Source organism: Cherax quadricarinatus, chromosome 15 (assembly GCF_038502225.1).
Source record: "Cherax quadricarinatus isolate ZL_2023a chromosome 15, ASM3850222v1, whole genome shotgun sequence".
Taxonomy (NCBI): Eukaryota; Metazoa; Arthropoda; class Malacostraca; order Decapoda; family Parastacidae; genus Cherax; species Cherax quadricarinatus.
In genome coordinates, this window is record NC_091306.1 from 15,587,735 (window position 1) to 15,615,608 (window position 27,874).

Below are 27,874 nucleotides of genomic sequence, written 5' to 3' on the forward strand. Positions count from 1 at the left end.
CACAGTGGCTTCATCAGTCCAATACAAAGAAATGGGTAAGGAGAGGAGAAGTTTGAGGTAATCAGTCCCTCAACCTGGAATCGATGTGTTCAGTCCATCACTCTTGTAGGAAATGCAGCATAGGGCCAGAGAGGTGGCTTATATACTGCAGTGAGATGAGGTGAAGCAGGAGGAGGCGGGATCACAGTGGGACCTGCCACTGTGTAAGTAGGTCGTCGTCCAAAGGTTGGGCAAGCGATGAAGTCTTTGTACCAAGATCCCATGATGTTGCAGTGTCTGACAGATGTTTCTTCAATAAAGATCCCCATGTGTTGCATAAGTGTCTCAATTCTTCAACTTGTCGGTTTTCTAAACCATTCATCACAAACAAAGTGATGGTAACTCGGTCAGCATGGAGGCTGGGCAGGGGTAAACGAAGTGATGGTAACTCGGTCAGCATGGAGGCTGGGCAGGGGTAAACGAAGTGGTGGTAACTCGGTCAGCAGGGAGGCTGGGCAGTGGTAAACAAAGTTATGGTAACTCGGTCAGCAGGGAGGCTGGGCAGGGCTAGTTAACCTTCCCATAATTATTCCTCAATGATACATGAAGGGCGGTGCACGGTCCACACAATGGGTAGTCGCACTGCGTAAACAGTAACACAAACTCGCCAATGTAACCCCAGTCTTCCGTTCGATATTCCTCTGGTCAAAACCTCCCATTCCCCATCACCCCATGGGAGACGCTCTCCCCATTTTCTGTTCTATATTAGAACAATCAGGCTCACCCCCTACCCCATCACCTCAGGGGACGTTATCGCTGGTTGGTAAATGGGGTTTAAAGCCTGTCCACTACAAGAGTCATTAAAGCTGCATGTCACCTGTTCACCATCAGACAAGAATACTGTAATACCTAAAATTGAGATTTAACTCTCAGCATATATACAGTATACATCTGGGTGCATATATGCTGAAATATACAACTCTCGGTATATGCTGCCTCTTGACCGTGTGTTGCAGTCGATGTATATTCGGTCAAGTCATCCCCATTCCTCATTTCTTTCATCTAGCAAACCCATTCCTAGACATCCTAAGTCTTTCTTACTATTATTATTATTATTATTATTATTATTAATTTCATTAGTATTATTGTTATTAATTTCATTAATATTATTATTATTAGTTATTATTATTATTATTATTATTATTTTGAAAAGCTTATCGAGTGCCTGAGATGGGAGATAAGTAGATTTTGATTTAAGGATGGGAAGAATATCTCGAATTCCTTGGATCAGGAGCCCTTCATCTTCATCAAGGTACCTACCTCCCACTGAAAGCAGTTCATGATGTGTGTGTGTGTGTGTCTGTGTGTGTATGAGTGACTCGACCCCTGCAACCACCTATATATGGTTGCAGGAGTCGAGTCACAGCTCCTTGGTCACACTTTTCCGCTGGCCGCTGCTCGGTTCCCTCCTGGCTTCTTGAACTCTTTCATTCCTCTTCTTAAAGTTATGTATGATCCTACCTCCACCAGTCCCTGTCCTCTGACTACTCTGATGCTGAAAAAAATAATTCCTAACATCCCTGTGTTTTCACAGGGGTATCAGGGAGTATTTTTCAACTTCCAGCTGTGCCCTCCTGTTCCTGTGTCCCGCCTCTCGAACAATTTGTTCCTGTCTACCCTATCACTTCCTCTCTGTATTTTGTACACTGTTATCATATCACCCAAGGTCTTCCTTTCCTCTGTCACCAGGTTACCGCCTTTAATCTCTCCTCTTAGTTCATACCTAAGAGCTGCAGAACTAATCTTGCAAACCTCTAACGTCTGTACATTTTCAGTTTCTTGACATGTTTGATCAGGTGTGGATTCCACACTGGTGCTGCATATTCCAAGGTGAATCTGACATATTTTATATATAGGGTCGTAAATGACTCCTTGTTGAGGGTCATGAAAGCTAATCTTACATTTGCCTGCTTCGGGCTGACGTGCGCCTCGGGCGACATGCTTGGTACTGTCTTCATTCGGAGGTCCTTCTAGGAGAGATTTGCATCATTTGTACCCAGAGTCTGTACCCTATTTCTGATCTTCTGTGTCTGTCCCCAATTATCACAACTTTGCATCGGAAGGGTTAAATTCCAATAGCCACTTGTTAGACCAATCCTCCAGGTTGGTTGAAAGTCTTTCCTGATCCTTTCCTGTTCGTATTTTTCTCATTAGTTTCACGTCATTTGCGAACAGGGACACTTCTGTTTCTTCTGCCTTATCGCTCACGTCAACAAGAGATAGAACTGGCCCTAGTACTGATCCTTGTGGAACCCCATTCGTCACACTTGCTCATTCTGACATCTCCTTCCGGACAATCACTCGTTGTTTCCTTCCGGATAAATATTCCTTGATCCACTGTAGTGCCCTCCCTGTTATTCCTGTCTGCTCTTCTGTATAACAACATTAGTTCAGATTTGACTTCCGATGTTGTTATTCTAAAACTGTTGTTCATCCTTCCTGCTTACCGGTGCGTATTTGTTTCTGGCTCTCCTGGTTTGCTTCCCTGTTTTCTCGGGCGCGCGCGTGTATGTGTGTACTCACCTATGTGTGTGTGTGTGTGTGTGTGTGTGTGTGTGTGTGTGTGTGTGTGTGTGTGATGAATTAATCACTGGTGAATGAATAAATCACTGTGTGATGAATTAAGCTCCACATGACACATTAAACACTGAACAAACACCCCTCAAATTTAGCTTTTGACTTAGCTGTGGTAAAATAAAATATTTAGCCTTGACACAGAACTAACTGTCCCGTGTGCATTAATATCCAGCGAAACAGAGGTAATACTTTGATGTAATTCCCCGGGTCCAATTGGATTTCAAAAGAGCTTCAATTTACTATATGGAATATAAAACTCTGGTTGTTGTGCCTCCCATTCGTTGATTTGCCAATCATCATATAAAAGCTCATTAAAATAGCATTGCAACGCGTGTTTGTAACATTTTTAACCGGAGTGTACACCATTCCAGCGGTAATTCTCTTTGGCCGCTCATAATGGAAAAATGCTGTTTGGATTATAGACATTGAAACAGTCGTTGTGCCCCTGTTAGAGCAACAGAATTTACAGTGTAAATAAATGGGCATAATCGTGTAGCGCCCACACTTCTGTATTGAAAATTTAAGGTAATGCTTGGAAATAAATACGTTCATGCAAATTACGAGACGATGCTAAAATCTGTATTTTTGTTTGTTTTTGCGCATGTATTTGGTATATATTACAGTATTTTCTCCTGTACAGGTTTTCTATTTCTGAAGCCATGTTTACCATGTTAGATCTAAGGCTCCCTCATTGTTTTATGTGCAGTGGATAACGTGACAATGGCTGCGCCCCTTGGAGCCTCAATTCCGTGTTCGGTATGTTAAAAAACTGTATAGATACAATGGCAACATTTCAAAACAATCGTCTTTGTCCTTTTGTTGTTCAGCAATTTCGGAGAGTTGCGTCGATGACACCACGTTGAGCAGAGATGCTGCTAGCTGCCATAAAAATTTTTTTACTATAGAAACTCTTACAGTAAAGCGCTTATTTACCTCAGGAGAATTACTCAAAAGAGTCAAAAACGTCAACATGAAGAATGGAAGCTAACCAGCCTTGATGTCACACCTCTCACCAGGATCCCCATCTACCAAGTCACGATTAGCCAGCCTTGATGTCACACCACTCTTCACCAGGGATACTACAGACCAAGTCACGACGGGACGTAAGACTAGATATAGAACTCCTACCCTGCCAACCTCCCGTACACCTTACTGTACTTTGTATTAATGTACACGGAGAATAATAGTCACAATACCCTGGATGGAATGATTCACAATTCGACTGGCAAATGGTCCAGAATGGACCGAAACTTCGTCATCCCTTAGCTACCACACCTGCACGATCTTGAACCATCACCTACCACACCTGCATGGCCTTGAACATCACCTAGCTACCACACAAGCACGACCTCTCTACCACGCCCTGACATCTCAGCTTTGAACAGCTTCAGCAATACCTTAAACACAGTGGAACCCTCAATCCAGTTGACAGCCGATTATTATCAAGGCAATACTCTTCGATTTCTCGACTTTCAGCTTATTAAATCAGACTACCAGCTTAACGTTTAGCTTACAGCCAGCTCACTTACTAAACACGACCTAATATTCTTCTTCTCACATCACGATAAGAAAACTAAATGGGAGTTCTGACTTACTTTTCCGAGAGTCTACAGAATTCGCAGCCCCGATAACTTAGAAGCGGAAAATGGCAGCTCCAGTAATATCCTCGACCACTTCAGTTACAACGCAGATCCCCCTGATATCACGTTATCCCTTGAGTAAATTACTTCTTAACCACCTGTCTCTGCACCTGTTATCTGATCCTCACTCTCAATTCTGCTTCTGTAACCATAAATACTCGCAATGATAACCATTCCATTCATCTACAGTTTGTCGATTTTATTGTGTGGATTATGTTTTTTTTTAACAGGAGCTTTTAATAGCATCGTCAAAACAAGGAGAGCAGATTACTATATATTGTAGGAGGAGCAGCAAACACTAGGTGTTGGCGGGTCTTCCCGGCACTTGTTACGTTCGCATACTGTGGTATACATAACACGGCTTTCACATAGCAGGAGATAATTTAACAAACTCTGCGCTTCCCGTAGGTGAGTGGGGCATTCACAACAGCAAATGTTGGTAATTATTGCTTAGGGAGAAAATGTGCATGACATTGTTGATACACTGTTATTCCGCACACACCTCTGACCCGCGGAACTGTCGACGTAGAGCCAACATGTCGACAAGGAATCGTCTGAAAAAAAAGAGGGGGAACAACGACAGCAGCAGTCAACAAACAAAGGCCATCAATGGCCACCGCAAAACTCCACTCGACAAGCGACGGACTGTGGCATCCTTGACATGAATAGACAGCCGGAAATGACAGCGCCGAGTGGGTTTGTCACCTCACTCGTGTTAGTAAATAATGACTGGCCTGAAAAGGCTTCGCTTGCTGCTTCTCAGCTCAACAGACACTGATGTCACGGCGACCTTCAGTAGACTGGTGTCTCCAGGCTTCTAGTATTGATTTCCTCTCACGGCTTCAATAATTTCACAAAGCCAGCTAGGGCGAGGTGCTAGCGGATGTTATACTCGAGAACAGGTCTCATTTGTAGTGACTGACACCGAGGTTTTAGAAGTGAATTTTGATAACGAAATGGCGATGGTTAGGGAAGAGGGGGAGGGAAGAGGACGCTGGGAATCGAAATGATGTAGTGGAAGAGGCAGGGGGGGGGGTGAGCGGGGTGAGAAGGGGGGGAAATGAGAGAAAGAGAGGCACGCCTCTGTCATCAACTCATTGATGCCAGTAATGCTGCCATTGTTAGTTCCTTACGCATGCATTTGGAACCGATGCTTGCATGCATGCTATCAGGGGAGGTCACAATGACCGTGTGTTGTGGCGCCACAGGGATGTATGGCACACTGTTGTGGCCTTGCTACTACTGATCACACTTGAGCGAAACGTTCCTTTAAAAAAAGGTTTACAATGTTTTGTGTCTGCTTTCATGCAGTTGTGGGACCGCTGCCTCTTTCATCATGTAGCAGTCAATACTTCAGGTCATGCTATTATTATTATTATTATTATTATTATTATTATTATTATTAAAAGGAAGTGCTAAACAATAAGTCACATAACGCCAGAGAAATGGTAGACAGTCAGGTTCGATCCAAGGAAAAGGAGGATAGGTATTATTCTTGGATCAAGAGCCCTCATCAAACCAACCACATGTGTGTGTGTGTGTGTGTGTGTGTGTGTGTGTGTGTGTGTGTGTGTGTGTATGTGTGTGTGTGTGTGTGTGTGTGTGTGTGTGTGTGTGTGTACGTCGGTGGCCCCAGAATATTCATCTTGCCAGAAGACGCGAGAAACACTGCCGGAACAAGTGCAGAATTCTTGAAGAGGAAACTAGATAAGTATCTCCACCAGGTGCAAGATCAACCAGGTTGTGATGGATGTGGGGCAGAGGGCCACCAGCAGCAACAGCCTGGTTAACCAAGTAGGCACCAGGCGAGCCTGGCCCATCGCCGGGCTCTGGGAGTAAAAGAAACTCACGAGACTCATCAAAAGTATATCAAAGGTACCTAATTGTGATTGCAGGAGTCAATTCTCAGCTCTTGGTCCCGCCTTTCTGCTGGCAATTACTAGTTTCATCTCCTGGCTGCACGAGCTTTATCATACCGATTCTTAAAACTATGTACAGATTCTGCCTCTACCACGTCACTGTCTTGATCGCTCCACTTCCTTGCTCTCTAAAGCTAAAGAAGTATTTCCTAACATTCCTGTGACTCACCTGTGCTTTTACCTTTCAGCCGTGACCTCGTTTACCTGAGACCACCTCTGAAACAGACTCTACCTGTCCACCCTCTTATTTCTTGTCATTATTTTGTACGTCGTAATTATGTCACCTCTGGTCCTTCTGTCCTCTAGTGTCGTCAGGTTTAACTCCTCTAGTCTCTCCTCACAGTTCATATCCTCAGCTCTGGGACTAGTTTCGTTGCAAACCTTTGCACTTTTCCCAGCTTTATATGCTTATCAGATATAAGTTTCATACTGGCACTGCATACTCTAAGACGGACCTGACATATGCTGGACATTAGGTCGTTAATGCCTCCTTATTGAGGTTTCTGAAAGTTACTCTTAAATTTGCCAATCTCACGTTTACTGCAGCGGTTATTGTGTTGTGTCTGTCGGGTAGACATCAGGGAGGTCTGCAGCTCTTGTCCCCCGAGACTGTATACTGTTTCTGGATGCCTTTGGCCTTCTCCAATTTTCATAAATTTTCTTTTTTTTTTTAATTAAATTCCAATTGTAACTTAGACCAATCCTGCAGCTTGTCTAGATTCATTTTTCCTGGACTGCTCCTGTTTGTATTCTCCTCATTAATTTCACATCACCTGCGAACAGTGACACCTCTGACTCGAATTCCTCTGTCGTGTCGTTTACAAACACAAGGAACAATACTGATCCAAGCATTAACCCTAGTGGAAACCCACTCGTCATACACATTCCGTCACCTCCTTCCTGAGAGTAGCTCGTTACTTCCTTCCCATTAAGTATTCCTTGATCCACTGTAGCGCTTTTCCTGTAATTCCTATCTGTTCCTTTAATTTCTATGCCAGTCTCTTGTGTGGTACTGTCTCGAGCGCTTTCTTGCGGTCCAGAAATATTCAGTCTACCCATCCCTTTCTCTCCTTAACTTTCGTTACCGTGTCATAAAACTCTTGCAGATTTGTGAGACAGAATTTACCATCTCGGAAACCTTGCTGGCTGTTGTTTATGAATCCACTCTTTTCCAGGTGCTCCATCTCTTTTCTCCTGATAATGTTCTCCATAACCTTACATGCTGTGCCTGTTAGTGACACTGGTCTGTAGTTCAGTGATTCCTGTCTGTTCACTTTTTAAAATATTGTGACTGTATTCGCGTTTTTCCAGGCCTCTGGCAGTTGCCCTGTTTCCATCGATTTGCTGAAGATCACTGCTAGTGGTTCACACAGTTCCTCTGCTCCCTCTCTGAAAACTCACGAAAAGGAGTTGTTATATGGTGGCATGGACTTCCAGGTGTCTAGTTCACTCAGTATTTTCTTCTTCCGTTGTTTGTACTCTGTCCAGCTCTCGCTGGTGTACAAACACAGGGATACTTTCATGCTGCTGAAGGTTCATGATCCAATAAATGGAAGCTACCTTTTCCCATTCCTTGGATCGAACCTTATTACTTCCATTAGCTGATTATCTCTAATATGCAATTACCTGGGTATTATTACTCATGGAGACGTTTTGCTCATCAGTGATGCTTTTCAACCCAATACTGAAAATAAATACTACTAGAGACGGTCGAAGCGGAGAGATAATTTTGAGGTGATCAGTCCCCCAGCCTTGATAACAGGTGTTCAGTCCCCTAAGTCTTGATAAAAGGCGTTCAGTCCCTAAGTCTTAATAAAAAGTGTTCGGTTCTCAAGTCTTGATAGGAGGCGTTTCCTTGCCTCAGCCTCTCGGCTTGTTTACAGACGTTGGTACTTTCTGTGTATAGCTTTACCAAGCCATGCCTTGATAAAGCTCTATATAGAGCGACTCTCAACTGTGTCTGCTGGTCTCAGATAATTCACACCTGCTAGAGAGAGAGAGAGAGAGAGAGAGAGAGAGAGATATTTACAGTAAGAGTGTAGAGGAAGACAGTGGGAGAGGGTGGTGGAGAGAGAACTAGACAGTGAAGGAGGTGGTGGTGGTGGCTGTCGTCTGTCCACTAGCCCCCCCTCCCCTCCCCTCCCCTCCCAATACCTGGTCAATACTGTCACCCCCCCCCCACCACAATGTTATCACCACGCTGATTTAAATTACTCAGTCAGTCATTGGGCCAGCCAGCTCTGTTATCTGGCCATCCGGCCGTCAGTCCATCCATCAGGGCCGCCTCTAGGGGCCGGCAGGGGGAGGGGGAGGGGAAAGATAGGTGAAGATGCTGGCTAGATGGTCAGCAGACGAGGAGATAGCTCCTGGACATCCCTGTCTCCTGTCAGTTTCCTGTCACTGTCGTTACTGTGGCCAGAGCTTTAGTTGTTATTAACAGTGACGAGTAGGTTTCACTGCTCGATTTCACCCCCCCATGTTATGGCACAGTTGACACAGTACCTCATGTTATGGCACAGTTGACACAGTACCTCATGTTATGGCACAATTGACACAGTACCTCATGTTATGGCACAGTTGACATAGTACCTCATGTTATGGCACAGATGACACAGTATCTCATGTTATGGCACAGATGACACAGTACCTCATGTTATGGCACAGATGACACAGTACCTCATGTTATGGCACAGATGACACAGTACCTCATGTTATGGCACAGATGACACAGTACCTCATGTTATGGCACAGATGACACAGTACGTCATGTTATGGCACAGATGACACAGTACCTCATGTTATGGTACAGATGACACAGTACCTCATGTTATGGTACAGATGACACAGTACCTCATGTTATGGTACAGATGACACAGTACCTCATGTTATGGTACAGATGACACAGTACCTCATGTTATGGTACAGATGACACAGTACCTCATGTTATGGTACAGATGACACAGTACCTCATGTTATGGTACAGATGACACAGTACCTCATGTTATGGTACAGATGACACAGTACCTCATGTTATGGCACAGATGACACAGTACCTCATGTTATGGTACAGATGACACTGTACCTCATGTTATGGCACAGATGACACAGTACCTCATGTTATGGCACAGATGACACAGTACCTCATGTTATGGCACAGATGACACAGTACCTCATGTTATGGCACAGATGACACAGTACCTCATGTTATGGTACAGATGACACTGTACCTCATGTTATGGCACAGATGACACAGTACCTCATGTTATGGCACAGATGACAGAGTACCTCATGTTATGGTACAGATGACACTGTACCTCATGTTATGGCACAGATGACACAGTACCTCATGTTATGGTACAGATGACACTGTACCTCATGTTATGGCACAGATGACACAGTACCTCATGTTATGGCACAGATGACACAGTACCTCATGTTATGGCACAGATGACACAGTACCTCATGTTATGGCACAGATGACACAGTACCTCATGTTATGGTACAGATGACACTGTACCTCATGTTATGGCACAGATGACACAGTACCTCATGTTATGGCACAGATGACAGAGTACCTCATGTTATGGTACAGATGACACTGTACCTCATGTTATGGCACAGATGACACAGTACCTCATGTTATGGTACAGATGACACAGTACCTCATGTTATGGCACAGATGACACAGTACCTCATGTTATGGTACAGATGACACTGTACCTCATGTTATGGCACAGATGACACAGTACCTCATGTTATGGCACAGATGACACAGTACCTCATGTTATGGTACAGATGACACTGTACCTCATGTTATGGCACAGATGACACAGTACCTCATGTTATGGCACAGATGACACAGTACCTCATGTTATGGCACAGATGACACAGTACCTCATGTTATGGCACAGATGACACAGTACCTCATGTTATGGTACAGATGACACTGTACCTCATGTTATGGCACAGATGACACAGTACCTCATGTTATGGCACAGATGACAGAGTACCTCATGTTATGGTACAGATGACACTGTACCTCATGTTATGGCACAGATGACACAGTACCTCATGTTATGGTACAGATGACACTGTACCTCATGTTATGGCACAGATGACACAGTACCTCATGTTATGACACAGATGACACAGTACCTCATGTTATGGCACAGATGACACAGTACCTCATGTTATGGCACAGATGACACAGTACCTTGTGACTTAAATATATATTCAGAAAAGTCACTAACAAATACTCTCAACAAATGCCACAACAAATTCTCTTCCCCTGGATGAGAATTTACTAACTTTTTTTTTGAGGATGTGGAAGAAATAGATAATTATGAGACACAACTACAAGCCAGAGCAATTATCTACTTTGGAAGATGTATTAAATATGATTTATGAATCACTATAAAATATCAGGTCGTTTTAATTCAGGATGTCCTGACGCCTGGAAAATCTTGGAAAATTTTGGAAGGAATGGTCCCAAATCTGCACACAGAAATCACTCCCTACGAAAGTAAAAGACTGGGCAGGCGATGCAAAATGCCGCCAATAAAAAGTAGGGGCGCCATAAGTGTCCGGGGCCCAAAACTGTTCAACAGCCTCCCATCAAGCATTAGGGGAATTGCCAATAAACCCCTGGCTGCCTTCAAGAGAGAGCTGGACAGATACCTAAAATCAGTGCCGGATCAGCCGGGCTGTGGCTCGTACGTTGGACTGCGTGCGGCCAGCAGTAACAGCCTAGTTGATCAGGCCCTGATCCATCGGGAGGCCTGGTCATGGACCGGGCCGCGGGGGCGTTGATCCCCGGAATAACCTCCAGGTAACCTCCAGGTAGCCTGAGCGCGGAGCAGGACACGCACGTGTGTGCGTGGGCTCAGTTTCTTTACGCGTTAGTGGTGGTCCCTAAAAGGAAAAAAAGGTGGAAAAGAATCATTAATGCCGTGAATGGCTAATCTGTCGACTGTGATCCTTGTATTCTATAAGTGGAAATCAAACAAAATATTTGTAGTGCCAAGGACTCAGGCTAAGTCCAGTGTTGGTGGGAAACTGAATAAAAAAACACAGGAAAGAAAAACGTCAGTTAACTCAACCCCCCCCCCACACAAAATGCTCACCCAGACCCAGACCCCAGTCCTAGTGCTACTGTCCACAGCGCTGGTGCTGGCCCAGGCTCAGCCGCCAGCCCCAGTGCTGACTCAGATTCAGCCCCCTGCCTTAGTGCCAGTCCAGACTCTGCTAGGGACTACCAGAGTCACCATAAAACCTTAAATATACAGCCATCATTGCACAAGACCATATCCCACATTACAGATGTAGTGGAGGAGTCTTCTGGGGAAAGTAGTTCTCCGGAAGCAGGACGGGGCGGCCCTGGCTTGGACACTGAGGATTATAGCGCAGTCCTAGAAACTGCACAAACTGAGAACACACCTACCAAAAATTCTACCCAACCAAAAGCGAAATTGTGCAAATTCTATGTTTGGGGCATCTGTAAGCATGGAATAACAGGAAAAACAATTGGGACATGCAACTTTGAGCGTCTTCAAAAAATGTCGTGACCTCCTGTCTGAAGGAGTATGTCGCTCTCCCTCCTGTAAATTCTTTCACCTAGAAATGTGCCACTCTTCGGTCCTCCAAAAACAGTGCTACAACACCAGCTGCCCTGCATGCCATCTGAAAGGGACCAGGAGGTACAGACCTCACAAGACAATAGTGGTTACGACAACCTCACTCCAAGTGATTTTTTAGTGGCAGGAACCGAAGAAAATGGTAGGAAATAACAAAAATAGTCCACCACCTAGAAGCCCTGTTGGACTGGAGGCATAACCAGAGGCCCGCATGGCCTTCCAGAACCACAACAACTGATGCCAATAACAAAATCCCCCCCTCCCCACAAACATAGAATACAACCTCCTTTATATTTGCTAATATACAGGCCTTAAGCCATCCACCAACAACAAAATGCCTTTTATCAGTAGACTTCCAGAGGAGTCTAATGCAATGTTTGTAGCCTTCACAGAGTCCCATACAAAAGATCACTTTGACAACGAAATGTGGATAAATGGGTACAACTTTCTTAGATGCAACAGAAAGAACAGGCAACAAGGTGGGGGATGTGGTTTGGCCTGTATGCCAAAGAGTCGCTCATCTGCTCGGAGATGCTGAACTCCACAAATGATGTAGTTGAAGTTCTAACAATAAAGATCGAGAATCAAAACAAAACCTAGTCATCGTGGTTGTATATAAGCCACCAGATACAACTTCCCATCAGTTCAAGGAACAGCTGAAGATTGAGACACCTATGCAGCATATGGGAATCTTTATTCAGGAAACGCCTCGCCACACAGTGGCTTCATCAGTCCAATACAAAGAGGAAGGCGCAAGGAGAGGAGGAGAATGAGGTAATCAGTCCCTCAACCTGGAGTCGATGTGTTCAGGTTGAGGGACTGATTACCTCATTCTCCTCCTCTCCTTGCGCCTTCCTCTTTGTATTGGACTGATGAAGCCACTGTGTGGCGAGGCGTTTCCTGAATAAAGATTCCCATATGCTGCATAGGTGTCTCAATCTTCAACATGTCGGTTTTTCAAACCATTCATCACAAGGAACAGCTACTGAAAATTGATTACTGTCTGGAAAGTCTTCCAGCTCCATCCTTAAACATCTTATTGCTTGGTGATTTCGACCTAAATCATACAAAATGGAAGAATGTAGAAAATAATGTTACAGCAGTAACAATCCCTGGAGGTAGCCAGATGAAACGTCACACACACACACACATGCGCTACTAAATTTCTGCGATAAACACACCCTAAGTCAGCAGATAGTGGAGCCAACAAGACTGGAAAACACATTTGACCTTATCTTCACAAATGACGAGGAACTGTTAAGACACATAACAATATATAAAACAACTAATACTGATTACAATCTAATCGAAGTTCAGACTTACATGCACAAGGGTCCTGATCAGCAAAATGCACGTAGCTGTGAAGGTGTCTTCAGCAAATACAACTTTAACAACAAAAACAACAACTGGGACCAGGTAAACCATGTCCTAAATGAAACATGTTGGGAAGATATGTTAAATAACATGGATCCAAACCAGCGCCTTGAAAGGATCAACTTCCTGGCAGCTGAAGTATGTTCAAGGTATATTCCCCTAAGAAAGAAGAAGAGAAGAAGTAAACTGGAGAGAGAAAGACGCTCTCTCTACAGAAGACAACGAAGAATCACTGAGCTCCTCAAGAATGCTAAATTATCTGGTTCACAGAAGGAAGTGCTGACCAGGGAAGTGGAAAGTGTCGAACTTAAGTTACAGAACCCAGGAGAGACAGGAGGAACTAAAAGCGATTAGGGAAATTGAAAGAAACCGAAATATTTCTTTTCATATATCAAAAAGAGGCAAATATCACATCTAGTATTGGGCCCTTGCTCAGACAAGATGGGACTCACAAGGATGTCAACAAAGAAATGAGTGAGATACTGAATTCCCAATAGGATTCTATGTTTAGCGAGCCACTAATCAGTCTAAAGATCGACAATCCAAATAATTTTATCATGAATGAGTCTCAAAACTTCATCAATGTATGCCAGATTTCCGACATTACCCTAACACCGATAGACTTTGAGAAAGCCATTGACAATATGCCCATTCATTCAGCCCTAGGCCCAGTCTCATGGAATTTTGTGTTCATTAAGGACTGCAAGAAACCCCTTTCATGTGCCCTAGGTATATTGTGGAGAAGGAGTTTAGACATGGATGAAATTCCAGTCACTAACAACAACGGATATAGCCAAACTCCACGAACAAATCGGTTCACGACCAAAAAACTTCGCCAATTTTTTGCATCTGGCCACGAACACATAATCGGGTGCCGAACAAACACAACCACGCCAGTTTTCATATTCTGCGCCATTTTTTCACACGCACCAATTTTCCCAACTTCCTGTAATTACGACCGTGATAAATTCGGATAAGCAAAGTTTTATCAGCAGGTAGTGCCAAAACAGCTTCTCGCAGTGACAGTACACGGATAGTTTGTCATGTATGATTTTTGGTAAATATTTTTTTTATCAGTTGTTTTTCGGGCTATTTTATTGAAACTTGGGCAATATATGATGGAAAGCTGCTTCTCAACGTACACCAAAAATGAAAGAAATCGGACGATAAATAACGGAGTTCGCTGTTCAGCCATTAGACGTCCCTTAAAGCTCTTAGGACTCGTGCAATGTTAGTTTTCTCTACTGTTCAAGGTTTTTTCAGTATTATTCAAGATTTATACATTTAGTTTACTATTAAACTGTGCATTCTGTGGTTTAATTAACTATTTTTATACTTAAAAATCTTAAAAAAATCAGTATTTACATACAGTTCGTAGGGGTCTGAAAAGGATTAATCGTATTTACATACAATCCAATGGGGAAATAAGGTTCGGGTCACGACCTAATCGGGTCGTGACCAGAGTTAGAACTGTAGTTCTAATGTCCCACAACATCATAAAAATCTTCGCAAGAGTGTTAAGAAACACGATTGCAAACCACTTGGATTCACCAGAACTGCACACTCCAGGGCAACATGGGTTAAGAGCAGGTCGCTCCTGCCACTCGCAACTATTGGATCGCTATGATATGGTCTTGGATGCACTGGAAGAAAAACAGAATGCATAAGCTTTTGGCAAGTACGATCATGACGTAATAGCGCACAAAATACGTGCTACAGGAATAACTGGCAAAGTGGAAAGATGGATCTTCAACTTCCTAACCAAATGAACACAAAGAGTAGTGGTAAACAGAGTTAAAATCGGAATCTGCCATAGTGAAAAGCTCTCTTCCACAAGACACAGTACTCGCCCCCATCCTGTTCCTCATCCTCATATCAGACATAGACAGAGATGTAATCCACAGCATAGTATAGTATAATCCTTTTCAGACGATACTAGGATCTGCATAAGACTGTCATCTATTGAGGACACGGCAAACCTCCAAGAAGATATAAACCAAGTTTTCCAATGGGCAACGGAAAACAATATGATGTTCAATGAAGACAAATTCCAATTACTCCGTTATGGAAAACTGGAGGAGATAATAATTAGAACAGAGTATACTACAAACTCTGATCATACAATAGAGCAGAAAAATGTGAGGGATCTGGGAGTGGTAATGTTTGAGGATCTCACTTTCAAGAATCACAACAGTGCCACGATCACAACTACAAAGAAAACGACAGGCTGGAAAATGAGAACGTTCAAAACAAGAGATGCCAAGCCAGTGATAATCGTTTTCAGATCACTTGTTCTCTCTAGGCTGGAATATTGTTGTACATTAACATCTCCGTTCAAAGCAGGCGAAATTGCATATCTAAAGAGTGTACAGAGAACCTATACTGCATATATAAGTTCCATCAAACACCTCAACTACTGGGAACGCTTGGAAGCACTTGACTTGTACTCGCTGGAAAGCAGGCGAGAGAGAGATATATCATAATTAACACTTGGATAATCCTATAAGGAATGGTCCCGAATCTCCACACAGAAATCACTCCCTACGAAAGTAAAAGACTGGGCAGGTGGTGCAAAATACCCCCAATAAAAAGTAGGGGCGCCATTGGTACACTAAGAGAAAACACTGTAAGTGTCCTGGGTCCAAGACTGTTCAACAGTCTCCCAACATACATAAGGGGAATTACCAATAGGACCCTGGTTGCCTTCAAGAGGGAGCCGGACAGATACTTAAAGTCGGTGCCAGATCAGCCGGGCTGTGGTTCGTACGTTGGACTAGGTGCGGCCAGCAGTAACAACCTGGTTGATCAGGCCCTGATGCACCGGGAGGCCAAGTCGTGGACCGGGCCGCGGGGGCATTGATCTCCGGAATAACCTCCAGGCAAACTCTAGGTGAGGCCAAAGTGGTTGTAGTAGTGGTTGTTGGTGGTAGGTGGCAGGTATTAATTATGGTAGTGGTGTTGGGTGGCAAGTACTGGTAGTGGTGATGGTGGTAGCAGTTGGTAAGCATTGCTGTTGTTGTTGTTGTCGTTGGTGGTGGTGGTGGTGGTGGTGGTGGTGGTGGTGGTGGTGGTGGTGGTGGTGGTGGTGGTGGTGAAGGAATGGTGGTGCCGGTGAAAGGAGGAAGAGGGTGGTATTAGCTGACGAGGCAGTACTTCTGGTGGAAGAGAAGTGTAAGAGAAGTGACATGTGAGGTGTCAGAGAAGTGAGACCTGAAGTGTCAGAGAAGTGAGACTTGAAGTGTCAGAGAGGTAACAACACTATCCAAAACGATCCACTTTTCCTCCCTCACCTTAAAAACTCCCAGAGGGGAACGCGAGTAAGCACGGTTGAGGGGAAGAGCCTGTTTAAGGCTTTCTCACTCACCTGGAGAAGATTATTTAAGGCTTTCTCACTCACCTGGAGAAGATTATTAAGGCTTTCTCACTCACCTGGAGAAGATTATTTAAGGCTTTCTCACTCACCTGGAGAAGAGGTGTTGGGTCAGATAGGTTAAGGTGAACGAACGGATGGTCCTCAGCACTCACCTGAGAGACCAGTACTGTTGAGACGACGTAGAATAACTGCTGAGGTGTGTGCCCCAGCGCTCATCCAGGGTTGACAAGTGGCTGAGGGCGAGGGAGGGAGAGATGGAGGCTGAGGGCGAGGGAGTGAGAGATGGAGGCTGAGGGCGAGGGAGTGAGAGAGGGAGGCTGAGGGTGAGGGAGTGAGAGATGGAGGCTGAGGGTGAGGGAGTGAGAGATGGAGGCTGAGGGTGAGGGAGTGAGAGATGGAGGATGAGGGCGAGGGAGTGAGAGATGGAGGCTGAGGGAGAGGGAGTGAGAGATGGAGGCTGAGGGCGAGGGAGTGAGAGATGGAGGCTGAGGGTGAGGGAGTGAGAGATGGAGGCTGAGAGTAAGGGAGTGAGAGATGGAGGCTGAGGGTGAGGGAGTGAGAGATGGAGGCTGAGGGTGAGGGAGTGAGAGATGGAGGCTGAGGGTGAGGGAGTGAGAGATGGAGGCTGGCGGCGAGGTAGTGAAAGATGGAGGCTGAGGGTGAGGGAGTGAGAGATGGAGGCTGAGGGTGAGGGAGTGAGAGATGGAGGCTGAGGGTGAGGGAGTGAGAGATGGAAGCTGAGGGCGAGGGAGTGAGAGATGGAGGCTGAGGGTGAGGGAGTGAGAGATGGAGGCTGAGGGTGAGGGAGTGAGAGATGGAGGCTGAGGGCGAGGGAGTGAGAGATTGAGGCTGAGGGTGAGGGAGTGAGAGATGGAGGCTGAGGGTGAGGGAGTGAGAGATGGAGGCTGAGGGCGAGGGAGTGAGAGATGGAGGCTGAGGGTGAGGGAGTGAGAGATGGAGGCTGAGGGTGAGGGAGTGAGAGATGGAGGCTGAGCGTGAGGGAGTGAGAGATGGAAGCTGAGGGCGAGGGAGTGAGAGATGGAGGCTGAGGGTGAGGGAGTGAGAGATGGAGGCTGACGGCGAGGTAGTGAGAGATGGAGGCTGAGGGTGAGGGAGTGAGAGATAGAGGCTGAGGGCGAGGGAGTGAGAGATGGAGGCTGAGGGCGAGGGAGTGAGAGATGGAGGCTGAGGGCGAGGGAGTGAGAGATGGAGGCTGAGGGCGAGGGAGTGAGAGATGGAGGCTGAGGGCGAGGGAGTGAGAGATGGAGGCTGAGGGCGAGGGAGTAAGAGATGGAGGCTGAGGGTGAGGGAGTGAGAGATGGAGGCTGAGGGTGAGGGAGTGAGAGATGGAGGCTGAGGGTGAGGGAGTGAAAGATGGAGGCTGAGGGTGAGGGAGTGAGAGATGGAGGCTGAGGGTGAGGGAGTGAGAGATGGAGGCTGAGGGTGAGGGAGTGAGAGATGGAGGCTGAGGGTGAGGGAGTGAGAGATGGAGGCTGAGGGCGAGGGAGTGAGAGATGGAGGCTGAGGGCGAGGTAGTGAGAGATGGAGGCTGACGGCGAGGTAGTGAGAGATGGAGGCTGAGGGCGAGGTAGTGAGAGATGGAGGCTGACGGCGAGGTAGTGAGAGATGGAGGCTGAGGGCGAGGTAGTGAGAGATGGAGGCTGAGGGCGAGGGAGTGAGAGATGGAGGCTGAGGGCGAGGGAGTGAGAGATGGAGGCCGAGGGTGAGGGAGTGAGAAATGGAAGGAGAGGGAGTGTGAGTGTGAGGGAGTGAGAAATGGAAGGAGAGGGAGTGTGAGTGTGAGGGAGTAAGACAGACCACGATCAAGAGAGTGGAAGATAGAGACTACGAACAAAGGAGTAGGAGATAGAAGCTACGAATAAAGGAGTGGAAAATAAAGACTACGAAGAAGGGAGTGGAAGATACAACTACGAACAAGGGAGTGGAAGATACAAGCTACGAACAAGGGAATGGAAGATACAAGCTACGAACAAGGGAGTGGAAGATACAAGCTACGAACAAGGGAATGGAAGATACAAGCTACGAACAAGGGAGTGGAAGATACAAGCTACGAACAAGGGAGTGGAAGATACAAGCTACGAACAAGGGAGTGGAAGATACAAGCTACGAACAAGGGAGTGGAAGATACAAGCTACGAACAAGGGAATGGAAGATACAAGCTACGAACAAGGGAGTGGAAGATACAAGCTACGAACAAGGGAGTATAAGATACAAGCTACGAACAAGGGAATGGAAGATACAAGCTACGAACAAGGGAGTGGAAGATACAAGCTACGAACAAGGGAGTGGAAGATACAAGCTACGAACAAGGGAGTGGAAGATACAAGCTACGAACAAGGGAGTGGAAGATACAAGCTACGAACAAGGGAGTGGAAGATACAAGCTACGAACAAAGGAATGGAAGATACAAGCTACGAACAAGGGAGTGGAAGATACAAGCTACGAACAAGGGAATGGAAGATACAAGCTACGAACAAGGGAGTGGAAGATACAAGCTACGAACAAGGGAGTGGAAGATACAAGCTACGAACAAGGGAGTGGAAGATACAAGCTACGAACAAGGGAATGGAAGATACAAGCTACGAACAAGGGAGTGGAAGATACAAGCTACGAACAAGGGAGTGGAAGATACAAGCTACGAACAAGGGAATGGAAGATACAAGCTACGAACAAGGGAGTGGAAGATACAAGCTACGAACAAGGGAGTGGAAGATACAAGCTACGAACAAGGGAGTGGAAGATACAAGCTACGAACAAGGGAGTGGAAGATACAAGCTACGAACAAGGGAGTGGAAGATACAAGCTACGAACAAGGGAGTGGAAGATACAAGCTACGAACAAGGGAGTGGAAGATACAAGCTACGAACAAGGGAGTGGAAGATACAAGCTACAAACAAGGGAGTGGAAGATACAAGCTACGAACAAGGGAGTGGAAGATACAAGCTACGAACAAGGGAGTGGAAGATACAAGCTACGAACAAGGGAGTGGAACATACAAGCTACGAACAAGGGAATGGAAGATACAAGCTACGAACAAGGGAGTGGAAGATACAAGCTACGAACAAGGGAGTATAAGATACAAGCTACGAACAAGGGAATGGAAGATACAAGCTACGAACAAGGGAGTGGAAGATACAAGCTACGAACAAGGGAGTGGAAGATACAAGCTACGAACAAGGGAGTGGAAGATACAAGCTACGAACAAGGGAGTGGAAGATACAAGCTACGAACAAGGGAGTGGAAGATACAAGCTACGAACAAAGGAATGGAAGATACAAGCTACGAACAAGGGAGTGGAAGATACAAGCTACGAACAAGGGAATGGAAGATACAAGCTACGAACAAGGGAGTGGAAGATACAAGCTACGAACAAGGGAGTGGAAGATACAAGCTACGAACAAGGGAGTGGAAGATACAAGCTACGAACAAGGGAATGGAAGATACAAGCTACGAACAAGGGAGTGGAAGATACAAGCTACGAACAAGGGAGTGGAAGATACAAGCTACGAACAAGGGAGTGGAAGATACAAGCTACGAACAAGGGAGTGGAAGATACAAGCTACGAACAAGGGAGTGGAAGATACAAGCTACGAACAAGGGAGTGGAAGATACAAGCTACGAACAAGGGAGTGGAAGGTACAAGCTACGAACAAGGGAGTGGAAGATACAAGCTACGAACAAGGGAATGGAAGATACAAGCTACGAACAAGGGAACGGAAGATAAAGACTTACGCCGAGCAGGTCTCGGCAACAGGTAACTAGAAAGATGGAAATTACGTAGGTGAAGGGGCGCTAGGAGCATCAGTAGGGGAACTCACCTGAGGGGGTCGAGAGCAGTGGGCAGGTAGGGGAAGCTGTAGGGGTAGCCATCCTTCTTCAGGGTCTTGGGCTTCCTACGAGGGCGGTACTTGTAGTCAGGGTAGTCCCTCATGTGTTGTGCCCTGACCCGGAAGATACACAATAATAATAATAATAATAATAATAATAATAATAATAATTATAATAATAATAATAATTACAATAATATTTACTACTAGCTGCTGCTGCTGCTGCTACGGTAGCCCTTGGCCTGGTGGCAAAGCTCTTGCTTCACACGCTGAGAACCTAAGTTCGATTCCCTGCAAGGGAATATTGGGCGTGTTTCCTTACACCGGTTGTCCATGTTCACCCATCAGTAAAATGGTTACCTGGGTGTTAGTCGACTGGTGTGGGTCGCATCCTGGGACAAAATTGACCCAGGATGCGACCGAAATGCTCAGCATAACAAGTGGGTTTCTATATAGTAGCATGTGACTGATGTCAGCTGGGACTGTACATGGACCTTGTACATGTACTTGTAGTAAATTAAGATACATTATTAATATTAATACTGCCACTGGTATTACTACCACTAGTGGTACTACTACTACTACTAGTACCACTTTTACTACCATTTCTTGTACTACTACTATTACTACTACTACTACTACTACTAATAATAATAATAATGCAAAATTATTCATATCGAGGAGAAGCGCCACACCCGTAAGGGTCCTACAGCTCCTAGGGGAGAATAGAAGGTAATTAGGTTTGATCCAAGGAAAGAGGGGAAGTATGGCTCCACTTCCTTGGATAAAGAGGCCTCCCCAGCATAAATTCACCTCACTTGAAGAGCCACGTTAGAAACATCCATTTATTGAGAATATATAAGATTACTATTTTTTATTATGATTATAATTATTATTAATTTTATTATTAATTGTATTATTATTATTGCTCTTCTTCTTTTTCTTCTTTTTCTTCTTCTTCTTCTTTTTATTATTATTATTTTCATTATTATTATTTATTTATTTATTTTATTATTATTATTATTATTTATTAATTTTTTTATTATTATTAATTTTATTATTATTTACAAACACAGGTGATTTCTGGTGGTGATGTTTCACCAACTTGTAACTAAGACAGTAAACAGTCAGTGGAAGGCGACAGCAAAACACTTCAGAGATCATTTATTAATCTTCACTAAATAATACACGGATAATTACACTATGAGGAGAGAATATTTACAAGATGGTATCAGCAAGCAAGAGACGCGGTGAGAACCGTCTTGGACCAGAGGAGAGGGTAGGAAGGAAGCAAGAGACGCGGTGAGAACCGTCTTGGACCAGAGGAGAGGGTAGGAAGGAAGCAAGAGACGCGGTGAGAACCGTCTTGGACCAGAGGAGAGGGTAGGAAGGAAGCAAGAGACGCGGTGAGAACCGTCTTGGACCAGAGGAGACGGTAGGAAGGAAGCAAGAGACGCGGTGAGAACCGTCTTGGACCAGAGGAGAGGGTAGGAAGGAAGCAAGAGACGCGGTGAGAACCGTCTTGGACCAGAGGAGAGGGTAGGAAGGAAGCAAGAGACACGGTGAGAACCGTTTTGGACCAGAGGAGAGGGTAGAAAGGAAGCAAGAGACAGGAGAGTACCGTTTTGGACCAGAGGAGAGGGTAGGAAGGAAGCAAGAGACCCGGTGAGAACCGTTTTGAACCAGAGGAGAGGGAAGGAAGGAAGCAAGAGACGCGGTGAGAACCGTCTTGGACCAGAGGAGAGGGTAGGAAGGAAGCAAGAGACGCGGTGAGAACCGTTTTGAACCAGAGGAGAGGGAAGGAAGGAAGCAACAGACGCGGTGAGAACCGTCTTGATCCAGAGGAGAGGGTAGGAAGGAAGCATGAGACAGGAGAGTACCGTTTTGGACCAGAGGAGAGGGTAGGAAGGAAGCAAGAGACGCGGTGAGAACCGTTTTGGACCAGAGGAGAGGGTAGGAAGGAAGCAAGAGACGCGGTGAGAACCGTTTTGGACCAGAGGAGAGGGTAGAAAGGAAGCATGAGACAGGAGAGTACCGTTTTGGACCAGAGGAGAGGGTAGGAAGGAAGCAAGAGACGCGGTGAGAACCGTTTTGGACCAGAGGAGAGGGTAGGAAGGAAGCAAGAGACGCGGGAAGAACCGTCTTGAACCAGAGGAGAGGGAAGGAAGGAAGCAAGAGAAGCAGTGAGAACCGTCTTCAACCAGAGGAGAGGGAAGGAAAGAAGCAAGAGACGCGGTGAGAACCGTCTTGAACCAGAGGAGAGGGTAGGAAGGAAGCCTGCCGTCTCGTCTGCTCCAAGAGTTGAAGGCGTCGCTTCACGGAATACTCGGGTTTTTCTAGTGACTGACTGATGAAACGGCAATTAGCGTAGTAGTGGGACCCCCGGCTGCTATACTCTTAACTGCTGGTTCACTGGTCAGGAGGACATGCCTACATTTGGAGGACATGCCTACATAAGGAGGGCATGCCTACCTGGGGAGGGCATGCTTACATGGGGAGGGCATGCCTACATGGGGAGGGCATGCCTACCTGGGGAGGGCATGCCTACCTGGGGAAGAATTGCATAAATGGGGAGTTCATGCCTACATGGGGAGGACATGCCTACATGGGGAGGACATGCCTACATGGGGAGGACATGCCTACATGGAGAGAAGCCTACATGGGGAGGACAAGCCTACATGGAGAGAAGCCTACATGGGAAGGACATGCCTACATGGGGAGGATATGCCTACATGGGGAGGACATGCCTACATGGGGAGGACATGCATAAATGGGGAGTTCATGCCTACATGGGGAGGACATGCCTACAAGGAGTGAAGCCTACATGGGGAGGACATGCCTACATGGGGAGGACATGCCTACAAGGAGTGAAGCCTACATGGGGAGGACATGCCTACATGGGGAGGATATGCCTACATGGGAAGGACATGCCTACTTGGGGAGGGCATGCCTACATGGGGAGGGCATGCCTACATGGGGAGGACAAGCCTACATGGGGAGGACAAGCCTACATGGGGAGGACAAGCCTACAAGGGGAGGACATGCCTACATGGGGAGGACAAGCCTACATGGGGAGGACAAGCCTACATGGGGAGGACATGCCTACATGGGGAGGACAAGCCTACATGGGGAGGACAAGCCTACATGGGGAGGACAAGCCTACATGGGGAGGACATGCCTACATGGGGAGGACAAGCCTACATGGGGAGGACAAGCCTACATGGGGAGGACAAGCCTACATGGGGAGGACAAACATACATGGGGAGGACAAGCCTACATAGTTAGGACAAGCCTACATGGGGAGGACAAACCTACATGGGGAGGACAAGCCTACATGGGGAGGACAAACCTTCATGGGGAGGACAAGCCTACATGGGGAGGACAAGTCTACATGGGGAGGACAAACCTACAGGGGGAAGACAAGCCTACATGGGGAAGACAAGCCTACATGAGGAGGACAAGTCTACATGGGGAGGACAAACCTACATGGGGAGGACAAACTTACATGGGGAGGACAAGCCTACATGGGGAGGATAAATATACATGGGGAGTACAGACCTACATGGGGAGGACAAGCCTATATGGGGAGGGCAAGTCTACATGGGTAGGACAATCCTACATGGGGAGGACAAGTCTACATGGGGAGGACAAGCCTACATGGGGAGGACAAACCTACATGGGGAGGACAAGCCTACATGGGAGGATAAACCTACATGGGGAGAACAAGCCTACATGAGGAGGACAAGCCTACATGGGGAGGACAAGCCTACATGGGGAGGACAAACCTACATGGGGAGGACAAGCCTACATGGGGAGGACAAGCCTACATGGGAGGATAAACCTACATGGGGAGGACAAGCCTACATGGGGAGGACAAGCCTACATGGGGAGGACAAGCCTACATGGGGAGGACAAGCCTACATGGGGAGGACAAGCCTACATGGGGAGGACAAGCCTACATGGGGAGGACAAGCCTACATGGGGAGGACAAGCCTACATGGGGAGGACAAGCCTACATGGGGAGGACAAGCCTACATGGGGAGGACAAACCTACATGGGGAGGACAAGCCTACATGGGGAGGACAAGCCTACATGGGGAGGACAAGCCTACATGGGGAGGACAAACCTACATGGGGAGGACAAACCTACATGGGGAGGACAAGCCTACATGGGAGGATAAACCTAAATGGGGAGGACAAGCCTACATGGGGAGGACAAGTCTACATGGGGAGGACAAGCCTACATGGGAGGATAAACCTACATGGGGAGGACAAGCCTACATGGGGAGGACAAGCCTACATGGGGAGGACAAGCCTACATGGGGAGGACAAGCCCACATGGGAAGGACAAGCCTACATGGGGCGGACAAGCCATCATGGGGAGGACAAGCCTATATGGGGAGGACAAACCTACATAGGGAGGACAAGCCTACATGGGGAGGAAAAACCTACATGGGGAGGACAAGCCTACATGGGGAGGACAAGCCTACATGGGGAGGACAAGCCTACATGGGGAGGACAAGCCTACATGGGGAGGACAAGCCTACATGGGGAGGACAAGCCTACATGGGAGGATAAACCTACATGGGGAGGACAAGCCTACATGGGGAGGACAAGCCTACATGGGGAGGATAAACCTACATGGGGAGGACAAGCCTACATGGGGAGGACAAGCCTACATGGGGAGGACAAGCCTACATGGGGAGGACAAGCCTACATGGGGAGGACAAGCCTACATGGGGAGGACAAGCCTACATGGGGAGGACAAGCCTACATGGGGAGGAGATGCCTACATGGGGAGGACAAGCCTACATGGGGAGGACAAGCCTACATGGGGAGGACAAGCCTACATGGGGAGGACAAGCCTACATGGGGAGGACAAGCCTACATGGGGAGGAGATGCCTACATGGGGAGGACAAGCCTACATGGGGAGGACAAGCCTACATGGGGAGGACAAGCCTACATGGGGAGGACAAGCCTACATGGGGAGGACAAACCTACATGGGGAGGACAAGCCTACATGGGGAGGACAAGCCTACATGGGGAGGACAAGCCTACATGGGGAGGACAAGCCTACATGGGGAGGAGATGCCTACATGGGGAGGACAAGCCTACATGGGGAGGACAAGCCTACATGGGGAGGACAAGCCTACATGGGGAGGACAAGCCTACATGGGGAGGACAAGCCTACATGGGGAGGACAAGGCTACATGGGGAGGGCAAGCCTACATGGGGAGGACAAGCCTACATGGGGAGGACAAGCCTACATGGGGAGGACAAGCCTACATGGGGAGGACAAGCCTACATGGGGAGGACAAGCCTACATGGGGAGGAGATGCCTACATGGGGAGGACAAGCCTACATGGGGAGGACAAGCCTACATGGGGAGGACAAGCCTACATGGGGAGGACAAGCCAACATGGGGAGGAGATGCCTACATGGGGAGGACAAGCCTACATGGGGAGGACAAGCCTACATGGGGAGGACAAGCCAACATGGGGAGGAGATGCCTACATGGGGAGGACAAGCCTACATGGGGAGGACAAGCCTACATGGGGAGGACAAGCCTACATGGGGAGGAGATGCCTACATGGGGAGGACAAGCCTACATGGGGAGGACAAGCCTACATGGGGAGGACAAGCCTACATGGGGAGGACAAGCCAACATGGGGAGGAGATGCCTACATGGGGAGGACAAGCCTACATGGGGAGGACAAGCCTACATGGGGAGGACAAGCCTACATGGGGAGGAGATGCCTACATGGGGAGGAGATGCCTACATTCGCGTGTAACAAACATCAATTAAATTGTAAGTTACTCTTCGCATGTCACAATATTATTATTATTATTAATATTATTATTATTATTATTATTATTATTATTATTATTATTATTATTATTTTTACATAAAACTAAATAAATGAGAACAATCACCGCAAGGATTCATGGAGGCTCCACACTCCGTCCTCCTAGCCACCTAGTGCTAGCGGAGGCTTCACGCTCCATCCTCCTAGCCACCTAGTGCTAGCGGAGGCTCCACACTCCGTCCTCCTAGCCACCTAGTGCTAGCGGAGGCTTCACGCTCCATCCTCCTAGCCACCTAGTGCTAGCGGAGGCTCCACACTCCGTCCTCCTAGCCACCTAGTGCTAGCGGAGGCTTCACGCTCCATCCTCCTAGCCACCTAGTGCTAGCGGAGGCTCCACACTCCGTCCTCCTAGCCACCTAGTGCTAGCGGAGGCTTCACGCTCCATCCTCCTAGCCACCTAGTGCTAGCGGAGGCTCCACACTCCGTCCTCCTAGCCACCTAGTGCTAGCGGAGGCTCCACACTCCGTCCTCCTAGCCACCTAGTGCTAGCGGAGGCTCCACACTCCGTCCTCCTAGCCCCCTAGTGCTAGCGGAAGCTCCACACTCCGTCCTCCTAGCCACCTAGTGCTAGTGGAGGCTCCACACTCCGTCCTCCTAGCCACCTAGTGCCAGCGGAGGCTCCACACTCCGTCCTCCTACCCCCTAGTGCTAGCGGAAGCTCCACACTCCGTCCTCCTAGCCACCTAGTGCTAGCGGAGGCTTCACGCTCCATCCTCCTAGCCACCTAGTGCTAGCGGAGGCTCCACACTCCGTCCTCCTAGCCACCTAGTGCTAGCGGAGGCTTCACGCTCCATCCTCCTAGCCACCTAGTGCTAGCGGAGGCTCCACACTCCGTCCTCCTAGCCACCTAGTGCTAGCGGAGGCTTCACGCTCCATCCTCCTAGCCACCTAGTGCTAGCGGAGGCTCCACACTCCGTCCTCCTAGCCACCTAGTGCTAGCGGAGGCTTCACGCTCCATCCTCCTAGCCACCTAGTGCTAGCGGAGGCTCCACACTCCGTCCTCCTAGCCACCTAGTGCTAGCGGAGGCTCCACACTCCGTCCTCCTAGCCACCTAGTGCTAGCGGAGGCTCCACACTCCGTCCTCCTAGCCCCCTAGTGCTAGCGGAAGCTCCACACTCCGTCCTCCTAGCCACCTAGTGCTAGTGGAGGCTCCACACTCCGTCCTCCTAGCCACCTAGTGCCAGCGGAGGCTCCACACTCCGTCCTCCTACCCCCTAGTGCTAGCGGAAGCTCCACACTCCGTCCTCCTAGCCACCTAGTGCTAGTGGAGGCTCCACACTCCGTCCTCCTAGCCACCTAGTGCTAGCGGAGGCTCCACACTCCGACCTCCTAGCCACCTAGTGCCAGCGGAGGCTCCACACTCCGTCCTCCTAGCCCCCTAGTGCTAGCGGAGGCTCCACACTCCGTCCTCCTAGCCACCTAGTGCTAGCGGAGGCTCCACGCTCCGTTCTCCTAGCCACCTAGTGCTAGCGGAGGCTCGACGCTCCGTCCTCCTAGCCACCTAGTGCAAGCGGAGGCTCCACACTCCGTCCTCCTAGCCGCCTAGTGCTAGTGGAGGCTCCACGCTCCGTCCTCCTAGCCACATAGTGCTAGTGAAGGCTCC

The 27,874-nt window shown here is 47.5% G+C and overlaps 1 protein-coding gene across 1 annotated transcript in view; it reads right to left on the reverse strand.

Annotated features, from left to right (window-relative positions):
• Positions 1–27,874, reverse strand: part of LOC128692152 (transcription factor SOX-21-like) — a 174,399-nt gene that overhangs the window by 40,391 nt on the left and 106,134 nt on the right. Inside the window, exon 2 of the mRNA XM_070085353.1 lies at positions 20,395–20,517. Within this exon, the coding sequence (XP_069941454.1) occupies positions 20,395–20,517 (123 nt within the window). The remainder of the gene's footprint in view (positions 1–20,394; positions 20,518–27,874) is intronic.